The following is a 22,531-nucleotide window of genomic DNA, read 5'->3' on the forward strand; positions in this document are numbered from 1 at the left end:
TAAAGATGAGTTGCAAAATGGAATCTGAAACCATATCAATAATTGTTTTTTATTGTTATGTTGAAATTTATCAGTCCTTCCTGTACTTTTCATGGATCTTTCACCCATGTGTTGATCATTGAAAATATTGGCTTACAAAGTTATACAAATTTTTCAAAGGTGGATACCATTTCATGTACATATTTTAAAAATCACATTCACTATCACCACACAAGTCTTTGTTTACTGGGAAACTGTCAATTCATGATGATGAATACAAATCTCCCAAAATTCTAATTTTCATTTGAAATTTGAATTCAATTTTCATTGAATTTTATCATAGGCCTTATTACTGTTGGATATTTTTCTGAAAGGGACAGACTCACTTTTCAGAAAATGTATGCCATATACCTAAATCTCAGTGACCAGTGTTTCAGTCATTCATTCAATTAAAAATGAATTCTACGAAAAGGCTTCAATCCAGAACTCAAAACAATTGTGCAATCTCTCTCCCTGGAGATGGTTCTTTCACTTCAGTCCGGGGCAGGAGTACGTGCTTACCATATCATGTATATATCAGATCAGAGTTTAACAAAATTAGATTTTCATTTACCATGTCATTGAGGGTTTGCGTGTATGCATTGTTTTGTTTTGTTTTACTGTGAGTATATGAAGATAAATAATATCCTTCGGTGTCATTGCCTTAAACTGTGCAGACGGGCCTCCCCTATGGTGCATCGGGTTGAGCACAGCACTGTGAAGCTGTCCGCAGCCTCTGTAGCATGTGTTTGATTCCTGGCTGGCCAGGGAGATACTCATGTGGCGCAGCATACCTCTTCTGTCTAGCCCGCTGCTCCCCTCAGCAGTGCCTTCGGTCGGTCTGCCTGTTCTGCTCCCCACTCTGTCTCTGGTGAGTTCTCTCACCCTCCCATGCATCTGGCCTATACTCCAGTTCTGTATAAATAAATAAATCTTTAAAAAAAATAAACTGTGCAGCCTCTTTATCCCCATTGCTTTTAGTATCGATGCAAATGTCAACCCAGTGAAGGAAGGCAAATAACCACTTAGTGCTGCTATAAAAGGAGTTTTGACTTTGCAGACCTCCTGAATGGGTCACGAGACTCCCCAGGGATCCACAGAATAAACTTTAAGAGTTATTGGACGAGCTCATTGTTCAAGCCCCTCATATCTTGTCCAGACATTATGTCATGCATGATAGGCTGCGAAGACTAGCTCAGGTAACAAATAATTGCTACATTTGTCTGCCTGGTAAAAGGGGTGAAGAATTAGAAATTCTGTGGGGGAAAAGTCCTGGATGAAGAAAAATATTCCACTTGGCCTAAAATAGAGGAATATTGTCGGGCTCTTCACACCAAATTCTGAACACTGTGTGATAAGAAGTCTAATCCTGGAGATTATCAGGTAAGACAGTACTCCTCAGGAATTTCTGGTGGAATCGCATTTCTGTGAAATCTGGTGAAGAGGCTAAGATCCCAGGGTCAGAGTGATGAGTCAGCTTGTGGAGACTGAGGAACAGCCCTCGTGCGAGATGCTTTCTTGTGGTGGTGGTGACCTGGTCACCAGTCAGACTGTGGGGCAAACCTTGGGGAATGTGTGAGGAAGTGGGGGCCCACCTCAGGCAGGGATGTCTATCTTTCTCCAGTATCTACCTCTCCTCTCCATACCTGAACACCTCATCAAACTTCTCCCTATTTCTCAGGCCCACACAACTCTCTCTTTTTTTTACCAAAACCTGCTTTCAAAGCAGGACCTGAAATGGCCAGGAACATTGGTATGACCAAACCCTTTCCTAAGGGGCACTTGCATTTTTAACCTGGACCAGCACAGTAGCAAAAGAAGTGGGTCCTTGGGCTGCAGCCTTGGGTAGCTGCAAGCAGAGGGGGAAGAGGCTGTCTCAGAGGGTTGACAGTGTCTGACAGTCCATCTCCTTCTCGCCCAAGTCCAAGGGAAAGAGGTACCCAGGATTAAGCAGCCATGGTGAGGACAGGAGACTGGCCAGAGAGACATACTATCGGGTTGGAAAATTCATTAAGTATTTACATGAGAATTCAGGCTCCTCATCGCTCAGGGTTGGGTCACATGGCTCGGAAAGCACAAAAAGCGTGACCAGGAGGGAGGTGTCTGATGGGAGAAGCTTCTGAGGGACTGAAGCAGTTACTTTGCTGCCACAGGTGAGGAGTCCCAGAACTGGGGTGCAGTTAGGAGGGGTCTCGTAGTGGGTAGAGAAAAGAAGAAAGGCACCAGGGAGTGGAGATACACAGGTTGCAATCATTGACATGGACAGGAAAGAAGAGTTTTCTAATTTCTGAGGGGTTAAGGTTTCAGGAAAGGAGAAAGGAGAAATATATTACATTTCTGTTCTTGCCTGGGATGCTGATACAGTGATATACAGGCGGCTGGTGATTTAGGCCTTTCTGTCTACCCATCTGTGGGAAGAGGCGAACTCTGCAATAGGGACCCTAATGTCAACCTCGCTTGGCCTCACACCAGTGTCTCTCAGAGGAAGCACACAGAAGAAAGGCCCGGGTGGCTCCTGAGGACATGAGGATATGTCTTCCTCCACTGACCTTACATGGCTGGCTGGGAGGGAGGTTGGGTGGGTTTAGGGTGTCATGGGACCCTGAAGGTAGCAGGGTTACCTGCCAAAACTTGGGGTTCTACATTGGCTTTCTTGGGCTGCAGAGGGCACAGGCTCTACAGGAGTTTAACTGGCTTGAGATGTGAGGAAGGGGCAGCAGGTGAGACAGAGCCTGGTGCTCAGGACACCCAAGGCTGACACACAAGCAGCCTTCAATCCTCAGGATTCAGGGATGGGCAGGAGAAGCAGCAAGGTCTCCTTGTACTCAGAGGTCAGCACCTGCAACCTCCTCTCTCCCCATCTCATGCCAGCACCTCCCCATCCTTCCGCAGCTGCTGCAGCAGGTCCATCATGTGGGTTTTGACCACTCTACTGCTCCTGGGTGAGTCCTTGATGAGGCATCGGCATGAGGACTTGGGTGTGGGGCAGGGGTGTGTGTGTTGGGGATATTCAATCCTCCATTCCAAACAGTTCCTTATCTATTTCCGGAGGTGTAAAGAGGAGGGGGATTTCTCAGTGCTGGGGAAATTAGAGGCTTTGAGACCAGTGGATTGTCCCCCAAGGTCAAGAATGTCCCTTTCTCCTCTCTCCTGGCCAATAGTCTTCTACTTCTCTGTTATTATTATTATCATTATCATTATTATTATTATTACTTTGCAGTTCCAAGCAGTGGACAAGCTGGTGAGTCTTCACATCCCTCACCCCTATTTTCTATAACTCTCACCTTCCCCTCCCCTGACCTGTGTTTGTACATGCCACTCTCAGCTGTTCTGGGAGTCTGTCTCCCATTCATCCGCAATCCCATGACTCAGTTTATCTAATGGGTGCGGGTGAGGCTATTAGCCCCGTCAACCTGGACTCTCCTATGGGGAGTGGTCAGGAGTGTGGGCCAAGACTGGGAAGTTGGCATTTTCTGAGATTTCCCAACCTCACATGGCATCTTTGGGCCCCTCACCTTGATTTCCATTTCCACATTGCTCCTTCCCAACAACCCCAGCTACTTTGGAGAAGCCCATATTGTCTCTGCACCCACCCTGGACAACCATCTTCAAGGGGGAGCGGGTAACCCTGCGGTGTGATGGGTACCACCCCCTGCTCCTGGAGCTCCGGCCCATCAGCACCCTCTGGTATTTGGGTCACCTCCCCCTGCCCTCCTACAAGAAGAGCATTGAGGTCCAGACCCCAGGAGTGTATCGATGTCAGACACGGGGAGCACCAGTCAGCGACCCCATCCACATCTCGGTATCCAATGGTGAGTATCTGGCCACGCCTGCTCTGGAGATGCTGTCCTCCTGCGGGAGAGGACACCACATGTCCATCATGGCAGGAATGGGGGCCATCCAGCCACTGGAGCAGGCAGGGGCCAGCGTGGCACATGTGAGAGATGCAATGACACTTGCTTGAAAGGTCCCCTCACCCTCCTGCCACAGTGGATTATAAATAGCTTTTGTCTGTTTATGAGACAAGTTCAGAAGAGCAGAGGTTCTGAGGAACTGGGGCTGGGCAGAGAAGGGGGTTTAAAAGGGGGCTGGGATGGGAAAGGGCAGAGCAAAGCAGGAAAAGAGGTCCCCAGGCTAGCTGCATGAAGGTGGGGGAGGCTTTATTCCTGTTCTAACAGTGTGATACTTCTAAGTGCCTCCCTGCAGTAAACTAGGGACAACAATAGAATCTATCTCTTTGGTTGCTGTGAAGACTAAAAAGGAATTACAACATGCTGTTGGAGAAAAAAGTAGCAATTGATCAAAGCACTTAAATCAAAATGTTATTACAGATATGTACACATATGTACATACATAGAAGTCAATTAAGAAACTGACCCCTAGGGATACTTAAAGGGTTTCAAAATAGAGTAAGAAATAAATAATTCGTTGACTGTGCTTGTGTGTAGGCCGTGTTATATTAGTTAGGTTAGGTTAGGTTGGGTTAGCTTAGCCAGATAGGCCACAACTTACATGCAAATTTAAAGGACCTCACTGAGGATTCAGATTAGTACACACAGACACTGCATATTCATGCCCTGTGGCTTATTTGGAAATTGTCAGTGAGTATAGTTAAGATACTAACCATAGCAAATAGTGGTTATGCTCACAAAACTGAGAGTCGTAAATTGAGGCTGTTGCTTGTAAAATTCTTTCTCGATTTAAATAAAATGCCTAAAACCTGCCATGCCAGGGCTATGTAAGTGTCAGCTAAGATGAAGGTGATGCAGTTATACTGGGTGCTGTGGGAGGTCTCTAAGGCTGTCCTGGGGGCTCAGGGGAGTTTTGGGGAGGAGATAAGGTCTAAGGAAGCCAAGTAGGCCTCAACTAAAATGGGCAAAGGGACACAGCAGGTACAGAGCCTCTGGGCTCAGAACAATGTGGGGGCCTATCCCAAATCCAGTGTGACTGGACTTGGTCAGCATTGGGATTGGGAGGTGGGAAGGGTGAAGGGGAAATGAGTGGCTGGGGAGGATACTGACATGATGCTAAAGAGGTCAGCAGGGAGCAGGTCAGGAAGGCCATTTTGCCATTTTAGGGAGTTTACTCTTGATCCTGGTGGGCATTATTCTTTAACCCTGAAACGGAGTCTCCGGCATCTTTGGTCTCTAAAGAAAGTCCTGTCTGAGGTGCCTGTCACCCAGTGACAGGGTAGAGGGAGAGCCTCTGGGGTGGGGGTGGAGGGAAGCCTAGAAAAATGGAGGTCTCCCCCCACCCCACCCTCAACTCCCCAGGGCGGGAGGTTCTTTTGAAGTCAGGTCTGTCTGTGGTGACTGTCGCAGACTGGCTCATCCTGCAAGTGCCCTACGCCGCGGTGTTCGAGGGCGAACCCCTGGTCTTGCGCTGCCGCGGCTGGTACGACAAGGCTGTCTACAAGCTCCATTATTACCACGACGGGCAGGCGGTTCGTTACTTCCACTCCAGCGCCAATTACACCGTCCCGCAGGCGCGAGCCAGCGACAGTGGACGCTACCAGTGCTCGGGCACCATGCGCATCCCAGTGGAGAGCGCGCCCCTGTTCTCCGCCAAGGTGGCTGTGACCGTGCAAGGTGGGCAAACCTGGGGCCCGGGAGGGAGGAGACCGAGCACTGGGAGGGGGGCATAAGTTCAAGAAGCTGCCAGGAGGCGGTTTTCTGTTCTACACCCTGGACGCTTTGTCCTCTTCTCCGCAGAGGAGGCGCCTGATCTGCAGCCTGCCTGGGGTGTCCCCACATATGCACCCTGGCTTCTCACTCAGAGTGGGGACCCCATATAGAAAGTGACTCTGTTCAGAACCCCAGTCAGAACGAAGGTGGTAGTGTTATAGGACAGGGAGAGGGGCAGCCCAGACCCTGCAAACCTGCCTATTTTAAATGGGTTTTGCCATCCGCCACATCAACACAAAACATATGAGACTTTAATGGGAAGGAACTTTAATACAATTAGGAAACAATACAGGAAAGGCAAAGAATCTAGTTTCTAAATCAAGCACCCAAAGTTACCCGTCCCCTCGTGGGTAAAACTTCATCCAAATGGGATCCGGCCCAGAGCAAGGCCCCAAAGCCTGCCACAAGTCTAAAGCATCTTCCAGTGGGGACCCACAGAAAAGGGTCAGAAACAACCAGACAAGCCCGGAAGGAAAAGAGCAAAATCAACATCAAGATAAAAGCTGCCACTGTCACCTCCCCACGGTGTCACCCACATCTGTGTCACCCCGTCCACGACCAAAAGACAAGCGCAGTTTCTTCACGTGTCTCTAGGCTCCATGCGCCTCCTCCAGGTCTCCTTCTGGCTCCATCCTGCTTCCTTCCTCAGTCTCCTCTGCAGCTTCTTCTCTCCCTGCTCAGCTCCACCCTCCCTTGGGTGGGGCAGGGAACCTCCCCCTTTCCTGGGGACCACCCTGTTACAGTAGTGGTACATATCGCTGCGGGGCTGGGGTCAGGAACAGCACAGCGACCCCTTCTAGGCTGGAGACCCGAACCCTAGGGGTGTGACCTGAAGCGTCCAGAATGGTACCGCCTCCTTTCAAGTCTTTCAAGTTTCCCGGTCCTTTGTGGACTCGGTCCTTCGGGGATACATTTCTGAAGGCGGTACCCCCTCCCTCCACGCGTGCGCACCGACTCCTCTCACTTGCCCATGGGCTCCTGGACCACAGGGAGCCCCCGCGCGTGACCCGAGGGAGAGAGGGGTCGCCCCAGGACCCTGCCGCCGGCCGCGCGCGCATCCTCAGCTCGAGTCCCTCTCCCCAGAACTCTTCCAGGTTCCGGTGCTGCGGGTGTTGGGCCCGGCGCCAGCCCGTGGCGCGGCAGGAGGCGGCGTGGTCCTGCGCTGCGACACGCACCTGCACCCGCAGAAGCGCGACACGCCGCTGCAGTTCGCCTTCTACAAGTACAGCCGCCCGGTGCGCCGCTTCGATTGGGGCGCCGAGTACACGGTCCCCGAGCTAGAGCACGATGAGCTGGAGTCCTACTGGTGCGAGGCGGCCACCTCCACCCGCAGCGTCCGTAAGCGCAGTCCATGGCTGCAGCTCCCAGGCCCCGGTGAGTGCGCCCCGCCCTCCTGGGGGTTCCAACCCGCAGCGGCCGCCTCTGGGCACGCCTGCTCCTGTCCCCTACTTTTGCTCTTCGCCTCTCTCTATCCCCGCCCTCCGCACCATTTCTCCTTCCAGCCCGCCGTACCCCCTCCTCGTCTGCCCCCCACCCCCTCCTTATCCCTTCCTCATCCTGGCCCTCTGCTATCTCCCCTCACCGGCTCTCTGCACACCCCTCTCTCCAAACCGTGGGAGAACAATTCTAGCCTCGTGCTCCGTGTGTTGCATTCACAGCTTCTCCTCTGGGCTCGACCACCCCGGCCCCAGCACCACAGGCAGCCGCCTTGGCCCCTGGCAGCAAGCCTCTTTCCTTCAGAAAGCCCCCGGTGTCCACATCGGTGCCGTCGGTCACCTCCCTTCCAAACACCACCTCGGCTGGGCTGCATTTCCCTGCGGCTGGCAGAGCCCCCACAGCTGGGCCACCTGCCTGCGCAGCGCCAACTTCCTTGGGACAGTCGGCAGGAGTCCTGAAATCCAACGTGGACCTTCTGCTTCGGGAAATGCAACTGCTCAGAAGCCTTTTGACCCGAGTGGTCCTGGAATTAAAGGATCCACAGGCCTTCCCAGAGCTCAGGGGAACACTCCAGACCCCCACTTCCCACTTTGCTGTGAGCCTGGGATCCCTGGGGACCACTAAGGTGGAGGCCTGAGCCTGGGGGCTGCAGCCTCTTAACCCCATCCACCACCCCCAGGTCTGTTCATCCCTGGTCTCTCCACTTCTCAGTCACTCTGCTACCTCCAAGCCACTTCTGTTTGTCCCTTTGTTTTGCTTTGGCTTTAAAGAATAGAGGATAAAGTGAGGTGGCTGCTCATTTCAATCTGGAAGAGCACCTGTGAGCAGTTTGTAATTATACCATCTTCCCTGCCAGTTTTTCCCCTCACAGAACTCAGTAAGGAAGTAAAAACCTGGTATTGACTACTTTGAGTTTTATGTTTGGGGTTGAATTCAGTCATTCTAGCTCTTATCAGTACATATTTCAACAGAGCAAGCTTTGGGTACTTAAGGTCCTTGAGTAACTGGGCACTTGGGGACATTTTAGCATCAGGCAGTAATTATTCACAATGAAATTAATATTAATTTTTAAAAAGACTTTCACTTTCATCACTGATGACTTTATATCCTCAAAGTCCTGGATTCTACTTAGTTTTAGGGAGGAAAGATATTTGTCCATCTTGGTTAGAAGACAAAGTTGGTTAGATGCACTTCCTGCACCAAAGTAGCTGGGTGGACTGATGGGGGGCAGCAGCAGGCAGCAGCACCATAACCATAAGTTAGCTAAGTAGTACCACTTCTCTTGTGAAATCTTTTTGAAGAAAGCTGAAGACAAATCCTCAATACTGCTGAATTCTATATTTGAGCAATTCTTACTTTACTTCCCTAAGGAAATTATGTTACAGGGCAGGGAGAGGGGCAGCCCAGACCCCGCAAACCTGCCTATTCTATATGGGTTCTGCCATCTGCCGCATCCTTTAATGGGAAGGAACTTTAATACAATTAGGAAACAATACAGAAAAGGCAAAGAATATATTTTCTAAATCAAGCACCCAAAGTGACCCGTCCCCTTGTGGGTAAAAGTCCATCCAAGTGGGATTGGCCCTGAGCAAGGCCGCAAAGCCTGCCACAAGTCTAAAGCATCTTCCAGTGGGACCCACAGAAAAGGATCACAAATAACCAGACAAGTCTGGAAGGAAAGGAGCAAAATCAAGACAAAAACCGCCATTGTCACCTCCCCACGGGTCCACCCACATCTGTGTCACCCAGTCCACGACCAAAAGGCAAGCACAGTTTCTTCACATGTCTCTCCATTCCATGTGCCTCCTCCAGGTCTCCTCCTGGCTTTCCATCCTGCTTCCTTCCTCAGTCTCCTCTCCAGCTTCTTCTCTCCCTGCTCCTCTCCACCCTGCATTTGGGTGGGACAGGGAAGCTGGAACTTCCCCCTTTCCTGGGGACCACCCTGTTACAATCACACCTAAACACATATACACTTTAACACATCTGCTCTGATCATATCCCATGCTCATGGTGACTTTACTGTCACCTGAAAGGGAAAAAAAGCCAGAGGCCATTCCTCTGCACTTCCTGGGGCATGCTCCTTGCAAAAGCCATTTTCTCAAGTCCTCCACTGCCAACTAGAGCCTTTGGTTCTCTGCAGTGCAGGCATGACTTGCTGTCAAAAAGTCTCCTTCTCATTGGGTCTATTCCCTTCTTTAAGAGGCAGAGGGGAAATTTCCCCCACCTCTCTGTGTTCTTCTGGTCTGATTGAACCATCAAACTAACATCAGACAGATTTGTAGGATAAAAGAGCAAATTTAATTATATGCATGTAGAGAATCTACATGGACAAAAATTCTAAAATGGGTCAAAATGAGGAATTTGTCCTGAGATAAGGAATGGGATGGGGCCCGGGGCTTCAAGAAGGAAGGAGGAGGCTGCACATATCCACAAAAATCAGATGCTCTGTAATTACATGTTTGCCCAGCCACATAGATAGGTGTTTCCCATTGGTTATTTCTGGAGATAACCCTAAATCTGGGTAACACCCCTTATTTTTATTTTTTTAAACAATAATTTTTTAATTTACTTACGCACACAAGAGTTGGGGTGTAGGCCAGAGGTGCAGGTGGGAGGTGGTGGTGAGAGGATTCACCAGAGACAGAGTGGGGAGCAGAATAGGCAGATCTACTGAAATACACTGCTGAGGGAAGCAGCAGGCGAGACAGGAGAGGTGGGTTAGCACCATGTGGGTTAGCTTCCTGGCTGGGGATTGAACTTCTCCTGCAATGGCTGGTGATAGCTTCATAGTACTGAGATTTAACCACTTGTGCCACCAGGGGGGCCACCCCTAGTTTTTAATCTTCTATGTAGTTTAAGGTTTCTCTTGAGCCTGGCCGAGTATCAAATGACCTAAGTTCAGAATAATCAACATGCCAAAGTGACAGGAAGACCTGTTGTGAACATCTTGGGGAGGCTTAGTCTTAACCATTAAGGTTTAGAACCAAGAAACACTCTATCCTCCATCCTATCTTCTACTTGGAATTCAGCCACAACCTAATTTCCCATTTCTTTTTGAGTGATTAGCCAGAATAACTTCAGATCCTTGATCATCTACTCAGTGTTATCTTCACCATGTTGTTATTACTAAGTCACAGAAATTACATCTGGAGAGAGGCAGGCAGGTGCACACATAAATTACAAGGCAATGTGATTAGTGCTTTAGAGCACTATGGGAATTCAGGAGCTAAATCTTGAAGAATGTGCAAGAATTCACCATGTGGACATGTGAACATGTGAGGATACAAAAGCAAGGAGGCTGAAAGCTTAGTGTTTGACACGCTGCGCCTGTGGTCATTTTTGAAGTCTGTGGATTGGGAGTGCGGGGGTCCTTGGGTTTCACCAGAGCTCTGGGAAAGGTTTCACCAGAGCTCCTGTTTCAGGAACACACTGCGAGTTCCCCAGGTGAGTTTCTCTGGGAGACAGAGACATTAGTTATATTTAAAGGGCAGGTTCACTAGGGAACGGATAAAACAGTTAAAGACACTTGCATAGACACACGCGGGCAGGAAGAGCTGCTCCAGAAGGGACAGGTTTGCTAAGAGAGACCTGCCTGGTGGCAGGTGGGCGGCCTTGACTGGTCACGGGCAGGCAGGAAGCTGCTGCCCTGCAGAGGGAAAGAGTTGGTGGAAAGAGGCACCTGCATATCACAGGTGGGCAGTGGGATTGCTGCCCCTAGCCACTGCAGAGACTGCACTGATATAGTCTTCTTCTGTTTGGGAGGGGCTCACTCCTTGTGAGCTGTCAGTTGGTTGCTAATTTTGGATAACTATGTAGAATTTGAAAGGGACCCGAGATTCCACAATGGGCTCAATCTCCATATCATTACCTTTGGGGTCTGTTGGGCTCAATCTCCGTATCTTTACCTTTGAATGCGCCCTGGGATACCTGCTTGGATGTGATGCTTTGTAATCTAGGCATCCACACCTAAGGATATTAGTCTGCACCTAAGGATACTATTTTCCACAACTGTGTTGTCTGTGCCTAAGGATCTTAATTTCCATAACTGTGTCCTCACGCCTAATGATCTTGGTTTCCATAGCTGTGTCAAGGGCTATGTTAATCTCTTCTACCCCCACCTTCTTATGAGCCAGGTTTCTGGTCTTGCTGCGCACCTGCAACTCCTTTTCAATGTTTTTTCTATTCTTGTCCTCCATCAGTGCCTAATTGGAGTGGTTGGAGGATTATGTGTGTTGGGGGTGGGGGAGATGAGGTGTTTTATTTTAGGGAGAGGGTGACAGGAGAGAAACATGGGAAAACAGAAAGAGATTGGAACATGAAGTCTTTATTAAGAAGTCCTAGATACTGTAACAGGTTGGTCCCCAGGAAAGGGGGAGGTTCCAGGTGTCCTGCCCCACCCAAAAAGGAGGGTGGAGCTGAGCAGGGAGAGAAGAGGCTACAGAGGAGACTGAGGAAGGAAGGAAGCAGGATGGAGCCAGAAGGAGACCTGGAGGAGGCGCATGGAGCCTAGAGACACGTGAAGAAACTGCGCTTCTCTTTTGGTCGTGGACAGGGTTACACAGATGTGGGTGAGACCCGTGGGGCAGCTTTTATCTTGATTTTGATTTTGCTCTTTTCCTTCCAGGCTTGTCTGGTTATTTCTGACCCTTTTCTGTGGGTCCCCACTGGAAGATGCCTTAGACTTGTGGCAGGCTTTGGGGGCCTTGCTCTGGGCCGATCCCATATGGATGTTTACCCACAAGGGGACGGGTAACTTTGGGTGCTTGATTTAGAAACTAGACTCTTTGCCTTTCCTGTATTGTTTCCTAGTTTTATTAAAGTTCTTTCCCATTAAAGTCTCATATGTTTTGTGTTGATGCGGCGGATGGCAGAACCCATGTAGGATAGGCAGGTTTACGGGGTTTGGGCTGCCCCTCTCCCTGTCCTGTAACAATACTAAATAACAGTCTCCACTATGTAGAGGGGAAAAGATTTATTCTTGGAAGTAAAATTTGAGGGTTAACCTATAAGGAAAACAGACTCTTGAGAAAGGGGTCCCATCCAGCTGCTTTCCTTTGCATACTTCCTCCTCCCTCTCACCCCTCACCCCATTTTTTCAGAAAAAGGAGAAATTTGGGAATTTGTTGCATTGAAGGGCAAACACATTACAATAAGAATGAATTTGTTTTCCAGATTTCTGTAATCTCTGGGTAGAATGACATGCAGATTTTAAACTCAGGCTGCAACATGCAGGGGAAGAAGGCAAGAATTTTAGGAAATAAAAAACTATCAAACGGAAATGCTTATTTAGTGGGACATCTGTGGGACACCAGCGGGGAATTTCCAGGCTTCCAGTCTGTGACTCCTGCGGATAGGTCTTATCAATGGGGCTTATCCTGGGCTCCTCACAGCAGGTGTTTTTGTTTTGTTCACTCAGCCTCCACAAGGATTTTTTTTAAAAGATTGATTTATTTATGCATACAAGAGCTGGGGTAAAAGCCAGAGGTGCAGGGGGTGAGAGGATTCACCAGAGACAGAGTGGGGAACAGAACTGGCAGATTGATTGAAGTACACTGCTGAGGGGAGAAGCAGGTGCAACAGGTGTAGTCTGCAACAGGTGAAGCCCTGGCCAGCTGGGCTCAAACTCATGCTGCAGAGGCTGCGGATTGCTTCATAGTGCTGTGCTTAACCCCGTGCACCTCTAGGGAGGCCTTAGGATGTTTTTCTTGCTCCAAACTTGCTGACTTTCGTTCACTTTCTTTAACCTTGGGTATTTGGGATGGATATTTGGAAGCTTTCTTCAGGACATCAATAAGCCTTACCAGAGGAGATGCTCATTTAAAACTAGAATGGAAGAATCAAATAGATTGCCCCGTCAGTACAGAAGGACATCCATGTTGAGAATAACTATCAGGACTTCCAGTGCATTGTGGAAATCTCAGAGTGAGGCTTTCTGGCTAAGTGTCTGGGATTTCATATTCTTGGAGTATTCATTGTACCCCAGGGGGTTGCAGCTTTCTGTGAGTCTGCTGTAGCTGAACCAAGAAAGAAGGCATATGCATGTTACTACAGAAATTGTTTAATTCCATGAAAGATGTTGAGATGGGGAAGGCTGTTGTCTTTCAGAATGCAAAGTGATCTTGAAACAAAGAATTTCTTTGGCTCGACTTCCATGGAAGTTTGTGACTGACCTGAGTTCATAAACTATGAAATGTGACTATTCAGGCTAAGAAATAGGCTCTTTGCTAAATAAACAAATACTATTGATGGAAGGTAAGAGTAGAAAATTTAGGATGGAGGCATCACAAGACCAGGAACTAGAGATGGGGATAGAAATGAACATAGTTGTTAAACTGTTACAGGGCAGGGAGAGGGGCAGCCCAAACCCCGCAAACCTGCCTATTTTATTTTATTTTTTTATTTTTTTTTTAAAGATTTTATTTTATTGATTGATTGATTGATACAAGCACTGGGTACAGTCAGAAGTGCGGGAGGGTGAGAGAATTCACCAGAGCCAGAGCGGGGAGCAGAGCAGGCAGAAGGACCGAAGGACACTGCTGAGGGGAGCAGCGGGCTGCAGGAGAGGTCTGCGCGCCATGTGGGACCCTCCTCCGGTGGCCGGGGAGCAGCCGGGGATCGAACCAGCGCCGCAGAGGTCGCCGGCAGCTTCGCAACCCAGCGCTCAACCGCTGCGCCACCGGGGAGGCCCAACAAACCTGCCTATTTTAAATGGGTTCTGCCATCTGCCGCATCAACACAAAACATATGAGACTTTAATGGGAAGGAACTTTAATGCAATTAGGAAACAATACAGGAAAGGCAAAGAATCTAGTTTCTAAATCAAGCACCCAAAGTTACCTGTCCCCTCGTGGGTAAAACTCCATCCAAATGGGATTGGCCCAGAGCAAGGCCCCAAAGCCTGCAACAAGTCTAAAGAATCTTCCAGTGGGGACCCACAGAAAAGGGTCAGAAACAACCAGACAAGCCCGGAAGGAAAAGAGCAAAATCAAAATCAAGGTAAAAGCCACCATTGGTCACCTCCCCTCGGGGCTCTCACCCACATCTGTGTCACCCAGTCCACAACCAAAAGGCAAGTACAGTTTCTTCACATGTCTCTTGGCCCCATGTGCCTCCTCCAAGTGTCCTTCTGGATCTCCATCCTGCTTCCTTCTTTCCTCAGTCTCCTCTGCAGCTTCTTCTCTACCTGCTCAGCTCCACCCTCCATTTGGGTGGGGCAGGGAACCTGGAACTTCCCCCTTTCCTGAGGACCACACTGTTACAAAACCACCTACAGCAAGTAGAGTAAGTAAGTTAGACTGCTATACAAAGTACCCCAAGGCGCAGACCAGAGATGGGGATATGGAGACTGAGGGCCTTTATAGAAAATCACTGGTCCTTACAAATCAACCTAGTCACAGCTTAAAAGTAATTAATTTAATGATAGATAGCAATTCCACAAAGGAATGAACCCCTCTCCAAAAAGAAAACAATTGGATCAGTGCAATTTCAGCACTGGCAAGATGCAGCTCTCCTGCTGCATGTGACTATGCAGGCGTTTCTTTTCAAAACATTTTCCCTTTGCAAAGCAGCAGTGGCAGCTCTCCCGGCCCACCCGTGTCTATGCAGGTGTCTCTCTTTTTCTTTCTTATTTTCCTAACAAAGCTGTTCTTTTAAATGGGACATTCACCTGCCTGTGTCTGTGTAAGTCTTGTCTCCTGGGTAAGCTTGCTGTGTGCTGCTGAAAGAGGAACTCTGCTAAAACTTTTCTCAGCGGTAACTCAAGGACCCCACTTACTGACCCCACATCTCATCAAAATGACATCACTTTAAAAAAAAAGATTTATTTATGCATACAAGAACAGGGGTATAGGCCAGAGGTATGGGAGGGATTCACCAAAGACAGAGTAGGGAACAGAACAGGCAGACTTACCAAAATACACTGCTAAGGGGAGCAGCAGGAGAGACAGGAACGGTCTGCTGCGCCATGTGTGTAGCTCCCTGTCTGGCTAGGGATTGCACTCATGCTGCAGAGGCTGTGGATTGCTTCAAAGTGCTGTGCTTAACCCCTTGCACCACCAGGGAGGCCCCAACATGCAACTGAGGGGCTCCCTAGAACTGCCAAACTTGCATGCTCTAAAGGAGTCTAGCCATCCATGCACACAAAGACAAAGAATACTTTTAGTGTAAAAGAACTTGATATAATTAATGTGCATAGAGAGAGAAGAGAATGAGAAAGAATATTTGAATTTAAACATTCAAAGTTACCTATTCTGTTATGGGTAAATGTCCATCCAAACAGGGTTGGCCCCAAACAGGGCCACTGAGCCTCAGTAACTTGTCACAAGTCTAAGGCACCTTCTGGCAGGGAACCATAAGAAAGGGGTTTTGAAGCAGGTCCCAGAAAGCTGGGACAAATGGAGCACAGTTAATGTAGAAATCAAGGTAACAGCTGCTATTGTCAGCCTCCCACATGTCTCTCACCCACTGTCCCTTCCAAGTGTCTTTTTAATATTTTTTTTAATTTTTATTTATTATTTACGCATACAACAGCTGGGGGTATATAGGTCAGAGATATGGGGGGTTAGAGGATTCACCAGAGACAGAGCAGGAAACAGAACAGGCAGATGGAATGAAGGCACTGCTGAAAGGAGCAGCAGGTGAGACAGGAGAGGTCTGCTGCACCATGTGGGTTGCTCCCTGGCCGGCTAGAGACTGAACTCGTGCTGCAGAAGATGCAGATTGCTTCATAGTGCAGTGCTTACTCCCTTGCACCACCAGGGAGGCCCAAGTGCTCTTCATTTTAGCCCGCCTGCTTTCCATGTTGCATAACTTCACCTGGCCTCAACTTGCCCCCTCCCCCTGTTACACAGCAGCCCCCATATAAAACGGGTACAAAGCCTGTACAAAATTAACTCAGGACATCCTTTCCCCCTAACACCCCCAGACCCTCACCCCTCCTTCCCAGTAGTTAGTTCAAAGTATAAGTGTGGGTGAGGAACATGGTACCTCCCCTAACAAAAGTAAATCGAGGAGAGTCAATTTTCAAAAGCTGCCTATATGTGGCCTCAGAGTAAAGGTGGACATCTTTCAAGATATTGCTGATTCTCAAAAATCTTAAGAGAGGGCCTCCCCGGTGGCGCAGCGGTTGAGCGCTGGGTTGCAAAGCTGCCCACAGCCTCTGCAGTGCCGGTTCGATCCCCGGCTGCTCCCCGGCCACCGGAGGAGGGTCCCACATGGCGCGCAGACCTCTACTGCCGCCCGCTGCTCCCCTCAGCAGTGTGCTTCGGTCCTTCTGCCTGGTCTGCTCCCCGCTCTGGCTCTGAATTCTCTCACCCTCCCGCGCTTCTGACTGTACCCAGAGCTTGTATAAATAAATAAATAAATAAATAAATAAATAAATAAATAAATCTTAAAAAAAAAAAATCTGAAGAGAACATACAGACTGTCTAGTGGAACCAAAAAACGACTCCTTGACACCTCCCTAAACTTCAGCCATTCTTGACTCTTTGTGAGGACACGGCCCTCACCAGCTGCAAGGGACAGCCTCTTGGACAGCCGCCTCTCTGGACAACTCTGACAGTGAGTAAGTTTTTCCTTATAAGTTTAGAGCAAAATTATTTTGCTATGGCTTCTACTCACTGTTCCTCCTATAGCCACACAGAACAAATCTATCTCCTGGCCTCTTGTTTGCCTTCAGATATGTGAAGATGTGGCTTAGGGCACACGTAGGTTTCCTTAAAGATACTTTTTTTTCCTATTTTTTTTTAGTGGTTTTTTTTTTAAGATTTATTTATTTATTTTTTTTTTAGTAGAGGCATGTTTTATTTATTTATATGTTTGTTTGTTTGTTTTGTTTTATACATGCACTGGGTATAGTCAGAAGCGCGGGAGGGTGAGAGAATTCACCCGAGCCAGAGCAGGGAGCAGAGCAGGCAGAAGGACCGAAGTACACTGCTGTGGGGAGCAGCGGGCGGCAGGAGGGGTCTGCGCGCCATGTGGGACCCTCCTCCGGTGGCTGGGGAGCAGCCGGGGATCGAACTGGCGCCCCAGAGGCCATGGGCAGCTTCACAACCCAGAGCTCAACCGCTGCGCCACCCGGGAGGCCCAAGATTTATTTATTTATTTATGCATACAAGCACCGGGGTACAGGCCAGAGGTGTGGGGGGTGAGAGGATTCACCAGAGACAGGGTGGTGGACAAAACAGACAGTCAGGTTGACTGAAATACACTGCTGAGGGGAGCAGCGGGTGAGACAGGCGAGGTCTACTGTGCCGTGTGGGTAGCTCCCTGGCCAGGGCTCAAACTCATGCTGCAGTGGCTGCGGATAGCTTCATGGGTTGCATCTTAACCCCTTGTGCCACTAGGGAGGCCCTAGTGTTTTCAGTTGTTTCTAACTTTGAGTCCCTTTCCATGCTGGCCTTTCTGAGCCCAGCTCTAGAAGCTCCACATTTGCTTTAAAATGTAGGGCCCATGAGGACATCCGATCTTCAGGTGGATGTGTCTGGGGAGAAAAAGGTAGTGTTTTATTTTTTATGTTTATTTTTTGTAATTAAACAATTGCACTTGGGACAGGATGTCAAAAGCGATTATTTCAAAATACAATAAATGTGAAGTTCCGAAGCCAGAACATCACATGCAAAATTTGCAAAGGAAATGGGTGAGGATCTGTCCTTGACTTTGAGACTCTAAATCACATCCACGAGATAAGAAGGGAACAGATAAGAGGGCCCAAGGGGGAGAGGACCTCTGAAGAGATTTCTGTGCCAGGATGTGAATCCTTAACATATCTTCCTCACTGTGGGAGATGTGGGGAGCTCAGCACCTCCTCCTCAGGCCTAAAGAGGAACATGTTCCTGGAGTCACCCAGAGAGGACTGAGATGTGTCCCCGTAGTGGGATAGAGGGACTTGCCCACACCCAAGAAAGCTAAAGTGAGTTATGTGTGGCACAAGAGGCCTACAAGTGAGAATTTCCTGGGCAAAGCCAGAAAATTATTTTATTTTATTTTTACTATTTTTTTTACATCGTTGTTAATTTTTAAACAATATTTGCTTCCCCCCACCCTCTGAGGTGTGGTCCCCATAGAATTTCCTTCCCCAATGCACCTGTGCACCATCACCTCAGTCCCCTGTGCTCCTCCCTCCCTCCCTCTCATCCCTCTCCCTCCTCCTCCCCTGCAGTTTGTCTCTGATTTATAATTGTCTGTTTTTGCTTTGTTGTGTCTTGTGCTGTTATTATTTTTTACACTGATGTCTTATTGGGTTCCCCTATAGTCCTGCTATAAGTGAAACCATCCGATATTTTTCTTTTTCCTTCTGCAAAGCCAGAAAATTATTAATGGTATTAATATGTATTTCTACAGCCCATGAAAGATGGACAGCTGGTGTGGGTTTGTCTTGGTTCCTGTATAGTAAGGTCACCAGGATGGGTGGACAGAGGCACCAACAAGCTGGCAGTGAATTTGGACTCCGAGGACTGAGGAAGAGGCACAAGTGGTGGGGAAGAAAAAGAGTCAGGGCTCGCCTGGGTCAGAACCACAGGAGAGCAGTCTTGGAAAGAAAAAAACTCAAAGAAGTGCATAGTAGCGTCCATGGGAGAACAAGTTGGCCTTCGTCACTTGCCAAGCCCAGAGAGTAGGAAGCTCCCCAGCCAAATGAGAACTTTCTGTTCCCAAACCCATCCTTCCTCCCTTTGCTTTTCCTTCCTGCTTTGGTTTAAGTTAGAAGCAAAAATAACAGATGCTAATGAGAGATGGAGGAGAGCTGTGGAGAGGGAGAGAGGGACAGAGGGGGAAAAGGGGAAGGCGAAGGAGAGGGAGAGAAGGAATGAATCAATGTCAATCCAGCTCCTTCCCCAAGTCAGGACCTTAGCTGACTTACCTTTAAATAAAGACTAGAGGTGGGGCCTCCCTGGGTACAAGGAGATAAGATGCAACCTACGAAGCTATCCACAGCCACTGCAGCATGAGTTTGATCCCCGGCCAGGGAGCTACCCACATGGTGCTGCAGACCTCTCCTGTCTCACCCCACTGCTCCCCTCAGCAGTGTATTTCAGTCAGTCTGCCTGTTCTGCTCCCCACTCTGTCTCTGGTGAGTCCTCTCACCCCCACACTTCTGGCCTGTGCCCCAGCTCTTGTATGTATAAATAAATAAATCTTTAAAAAAATAAATAAAGACCAGAGGTGAGATTAATATTCAGGAATGAACATTCTAATTTATAAATGAAACTATGCTTGTGACCTAAATCATAAAACTATCAGTTATCAAGAGGCAGAAAAATCATGGTTCTTCTCACACTTTAATGTACACACGAAACCCCCAGTTCTCCAGCAAAGCAGGTTGCAAGTCAGTGGGTCTGGGGTGCTCATGTCGTTGATTCTGCATTTCTTAAGGGTTTCCAACTGATGCCAAGGCTAAGTTCTTACCCCACCCTTGAGCAGCAGAGTGCTGGAGCAGGGAGGATTACCCCATTGAATAAATTTCAGATGGACTATGACAAATAAAGATGCTGCCTTTTGATCATGCCATGAATCATGCTGTCACCATAAAAATCACCCATTTTATCTAATTTTTTGGGCATAGTATTATTTTTAAAAGATTTTTATTTATGCATACAAGAACTGGGGTACATGCCAGAGGTGTGGGGGGGTGAGAGGATTCATCAGAGACAGAGTGGGGAACAGAACAGGCAGACTGACTGAAACACACTGCTGAGGGGAGAGTGGGAAAGACAGGAGAGATCTGCTGCACCATGTGGGTTTCTCCTTGGCCGGCCAGGGATCAAACTTGTGCTGCAGAGGCTGTAGATTGCTTCACATTGCTGTGCTTAACCCCTTGCATCACCAGGGAGGCCCCTGGCATAATATTATTAATGAATGTAGTCTCTATTTGAAAAACATTCTTTATAGAACAAAATTCAAGTCTGCTTCAGGCATCATCCTCCCACACCTTCAGTGATTATAGAGGTAGTAGTTGCCTAGCAATTTGGTGTGTACTTTTCTAGGCCTTGTATTAGAAAGGGAATTTCTCCAAGTATTATTATATTGATCAAGATTTAATTTTAGAGAACAGAATCTACTCTAGCTGGATTAAAGGGATCTAGCTAGAAAACTAGGAAAGAATTGACTACATAGAACATAATAGCTTACAGAACAGTTGATTGAGATGAAGAAACAGACTCAGGTTTGAGTTTTAGTCTCCATTTGTCACACCACTAGGGGAGCTACTGCCTCTTCCATGATCAGACATTTGACAGTCAAGGACCATACAGCCACTGCAGTCAGGAAGGAAACAGCCATTCATGGGAATGACGCTGCTGTTTCTAGGACACCTTACATGTTACCTGTCTGCTCTGGTGCCAGAAATGGCACTGCCTCTTAGCACCACAGAGCCGCCTCTGAATGCTGGATCTCTGCTATTTCTACCATAGTAAAACCCAACGCTTCCTTCACTTAGTTTCCAAAGCAACCACGACTGCAGAAAGTGAACTGCTTCAGTTTTACCTTTCACATGCTGTCCATGGTCATCTGGGTTATCACCCAGCAGCAAAGGAGCCTTCAGCCCTTTGTGCTTTGCAGTCTCTGCAGTTCAGAGAGGCAATTGAGAAGGTGGGGAAGTGAGTGTTGACCTCAGTTCCATAGACAATGAAGGGATGACCCCTACAACATAACTGCTGTCAAGGACCTAGGGATCCACTGTAACTTGTTAATTTCATAAAGAAAGAAACTCGCGACCCAGGGACACTGATGGTCTTGCTAGTGGTGGGGCAGAAATAGAACTCAGATTTTTGACATGCAACGCAGTGTAGCCTAAAGACAAACCCTTTTCCAAGACTCAAGTGATATTGTCTAACTTCACTGAGCATATCGCCTGCAAACCCACCTGAAGAGGCATGCCTCTTCCCTCCCCAACTCATGCTTATGTAGTGAATTTTGGGGGCCAAATACAGAAACTTTATTTATATCTTTTGAATTTTTATCTTTGCTTAGATAATTTTGGATCCAGTGGAGTCCCTCTCTTCTTGCAACACATGCAAATTAGGTATGTCTTCCGGGTCCTGATTCAAATTATTTTTTTAAAAGTTGAATAGAACAAATTAAAGAAATAAAATAGATTAAAGGGAAGGGCAGGGCTAAGAACAAAGAGGGAAGGAAGCTCCATGGACTATGGTGGAGAGCTATGGGTGATTTGTGGTGGGCAGACTACCGTGGCAATGCCTGATGGGGAGACCCTAATGTTACCTCATTTAAAAAAAATCATTTAGGGCTCCCTGGTGGCCTAGGAGTTAAGTCTTTGTGCTATCACCACTATGGCCTGAGTTCAATCCCAGTCAGAAGCTGACCCACATAGCGCAGCAGACCTCTCCTGGCTCGCCCGCTGCTCCCCTCAGCAGTGTATTTCAGTAGGTCTGCCTATTCTGCTCCCCACTCTGTCTCTGGTGAATCCTCTCACCACCACCACTCTTTCCCCCCACACCTCTGGCCTATACCCCAAATCTTCTATGTGAAAAAAAATCATTTAAAAAAGTGAAGATGATTTTACCTCACTAGAAATCTCTTAATTTCCAATGATCCATTTCTCACTGTTTGGGTGCAATTGTTGAGCCAATTACCAGTTGCTCTAATATTCAACCTATAGTTCTCACCCTTGTTCACAAGATCATTCCAGAAGCCTGAGAAATACAGACTCATTGTGTGAGCATGTCCCTTAACCATCCCTTCTAGTCATTCCGACCAAAAAAGGATAGGTTTGTGAGGCAAGACTCTTCGTGACCAGCAACAACCAGCCCCTAATGGATGTAGTTACTTTTTTGAAGCTGCTACCTTAGTAGCCTGTCTGAAGTATTATTTTGGATGGAAGGTGACCCGAGAGGTTTGGGAGCTTGAGACGAGGCAACAGATGGGGCTGTACCGAGGTGGGCCCTTTTGGGGTTCCTGAGATCCCCTGTGAAGGGAGTGTGGAAGCATGAAACCTGTGGGAGACACAAGGAGCCTGGTTCCCTGGCAGGGGCTGCAACTGTGGTGGGGCAACTGTGGCGGGTGAATGAACACAAGTCTCAGGGGAGCTGTGACATCTGCAAACAAATCATCCCTTTTGTTAGACAGATTGGACACATTTCATGAAACAATCTCAAGTGTCTTTACCCCCAATCTTGTGCCTTCCCCTTCACAGCGCTATACCTTTCCATTACCCTCTCCAGAACTTTCCACTCATTTCCTTCACCTGTGGGAAAGCTTCAAATGTTACTTTCTGGGAGAATTTTCTCCAGTTTGCTCCAGCCAGAACAAATTAATTTTTTATCTGATCCCTCAAACTGTTGGTTTAACACAGGGTGTGAGTGTCTCTACCCTTGTCTACACAGCAGACTCTTGACTCTGTGGTCCTCATCCCACACCGCATTCTGAGCTACTGGCAA

At 48.1% G+C, this 22,531-nt stretch overlaps 1 protein-coding gene and 1 pseudogene across 2 annotated transcripts in view; one reads left to right on the forward strand and one right to left on the reverse strand.

Annotated features, from left to right (window-relative positions):
• LOC311182427 (glyceraldehyde-3-phosphate dehydrogenase-like) overlaps positions 1-22,531 on the reverse strand; it is a 264,611-nt pseudogene that overhangs the window by 221,945 nt on the left and 20,135 nt on the right. The window lies entirely within an intron of this gene.
• FCRLB (Fc receptor like B) lies at positions 2,703-7,776 on the forward strand (the record flags this gene model as incomplete). The annotated part of the gene is made up of 6 exons (XM_084248499.1): positions 2,703-2,960; positions 3,239-3,259; positions 3,576-3,830; positions 5,340-5,606; positions 6,786-7,076; positions 7,361-7,776. Exons 1-6 carry the CDS (start codon positions 2,930-2,932, stop codon positions 7,774-7,776), a joined length of 1,281 nt encoding a protein of 426 aa, XP_084104625.1. The 5' UTR covers positions 2,703-2,929.

This window comes from Talpa europaea (assembly GCF_964194135.1).
Source record: "Talpa europaea genome assembly, chromosome: 12".
Lineage (NCBI taxonomy): Eukaryota > Metazoa > Chordata > Mammalia > Eulipotyphla > Talpidae > Talpa > Talpa europaea.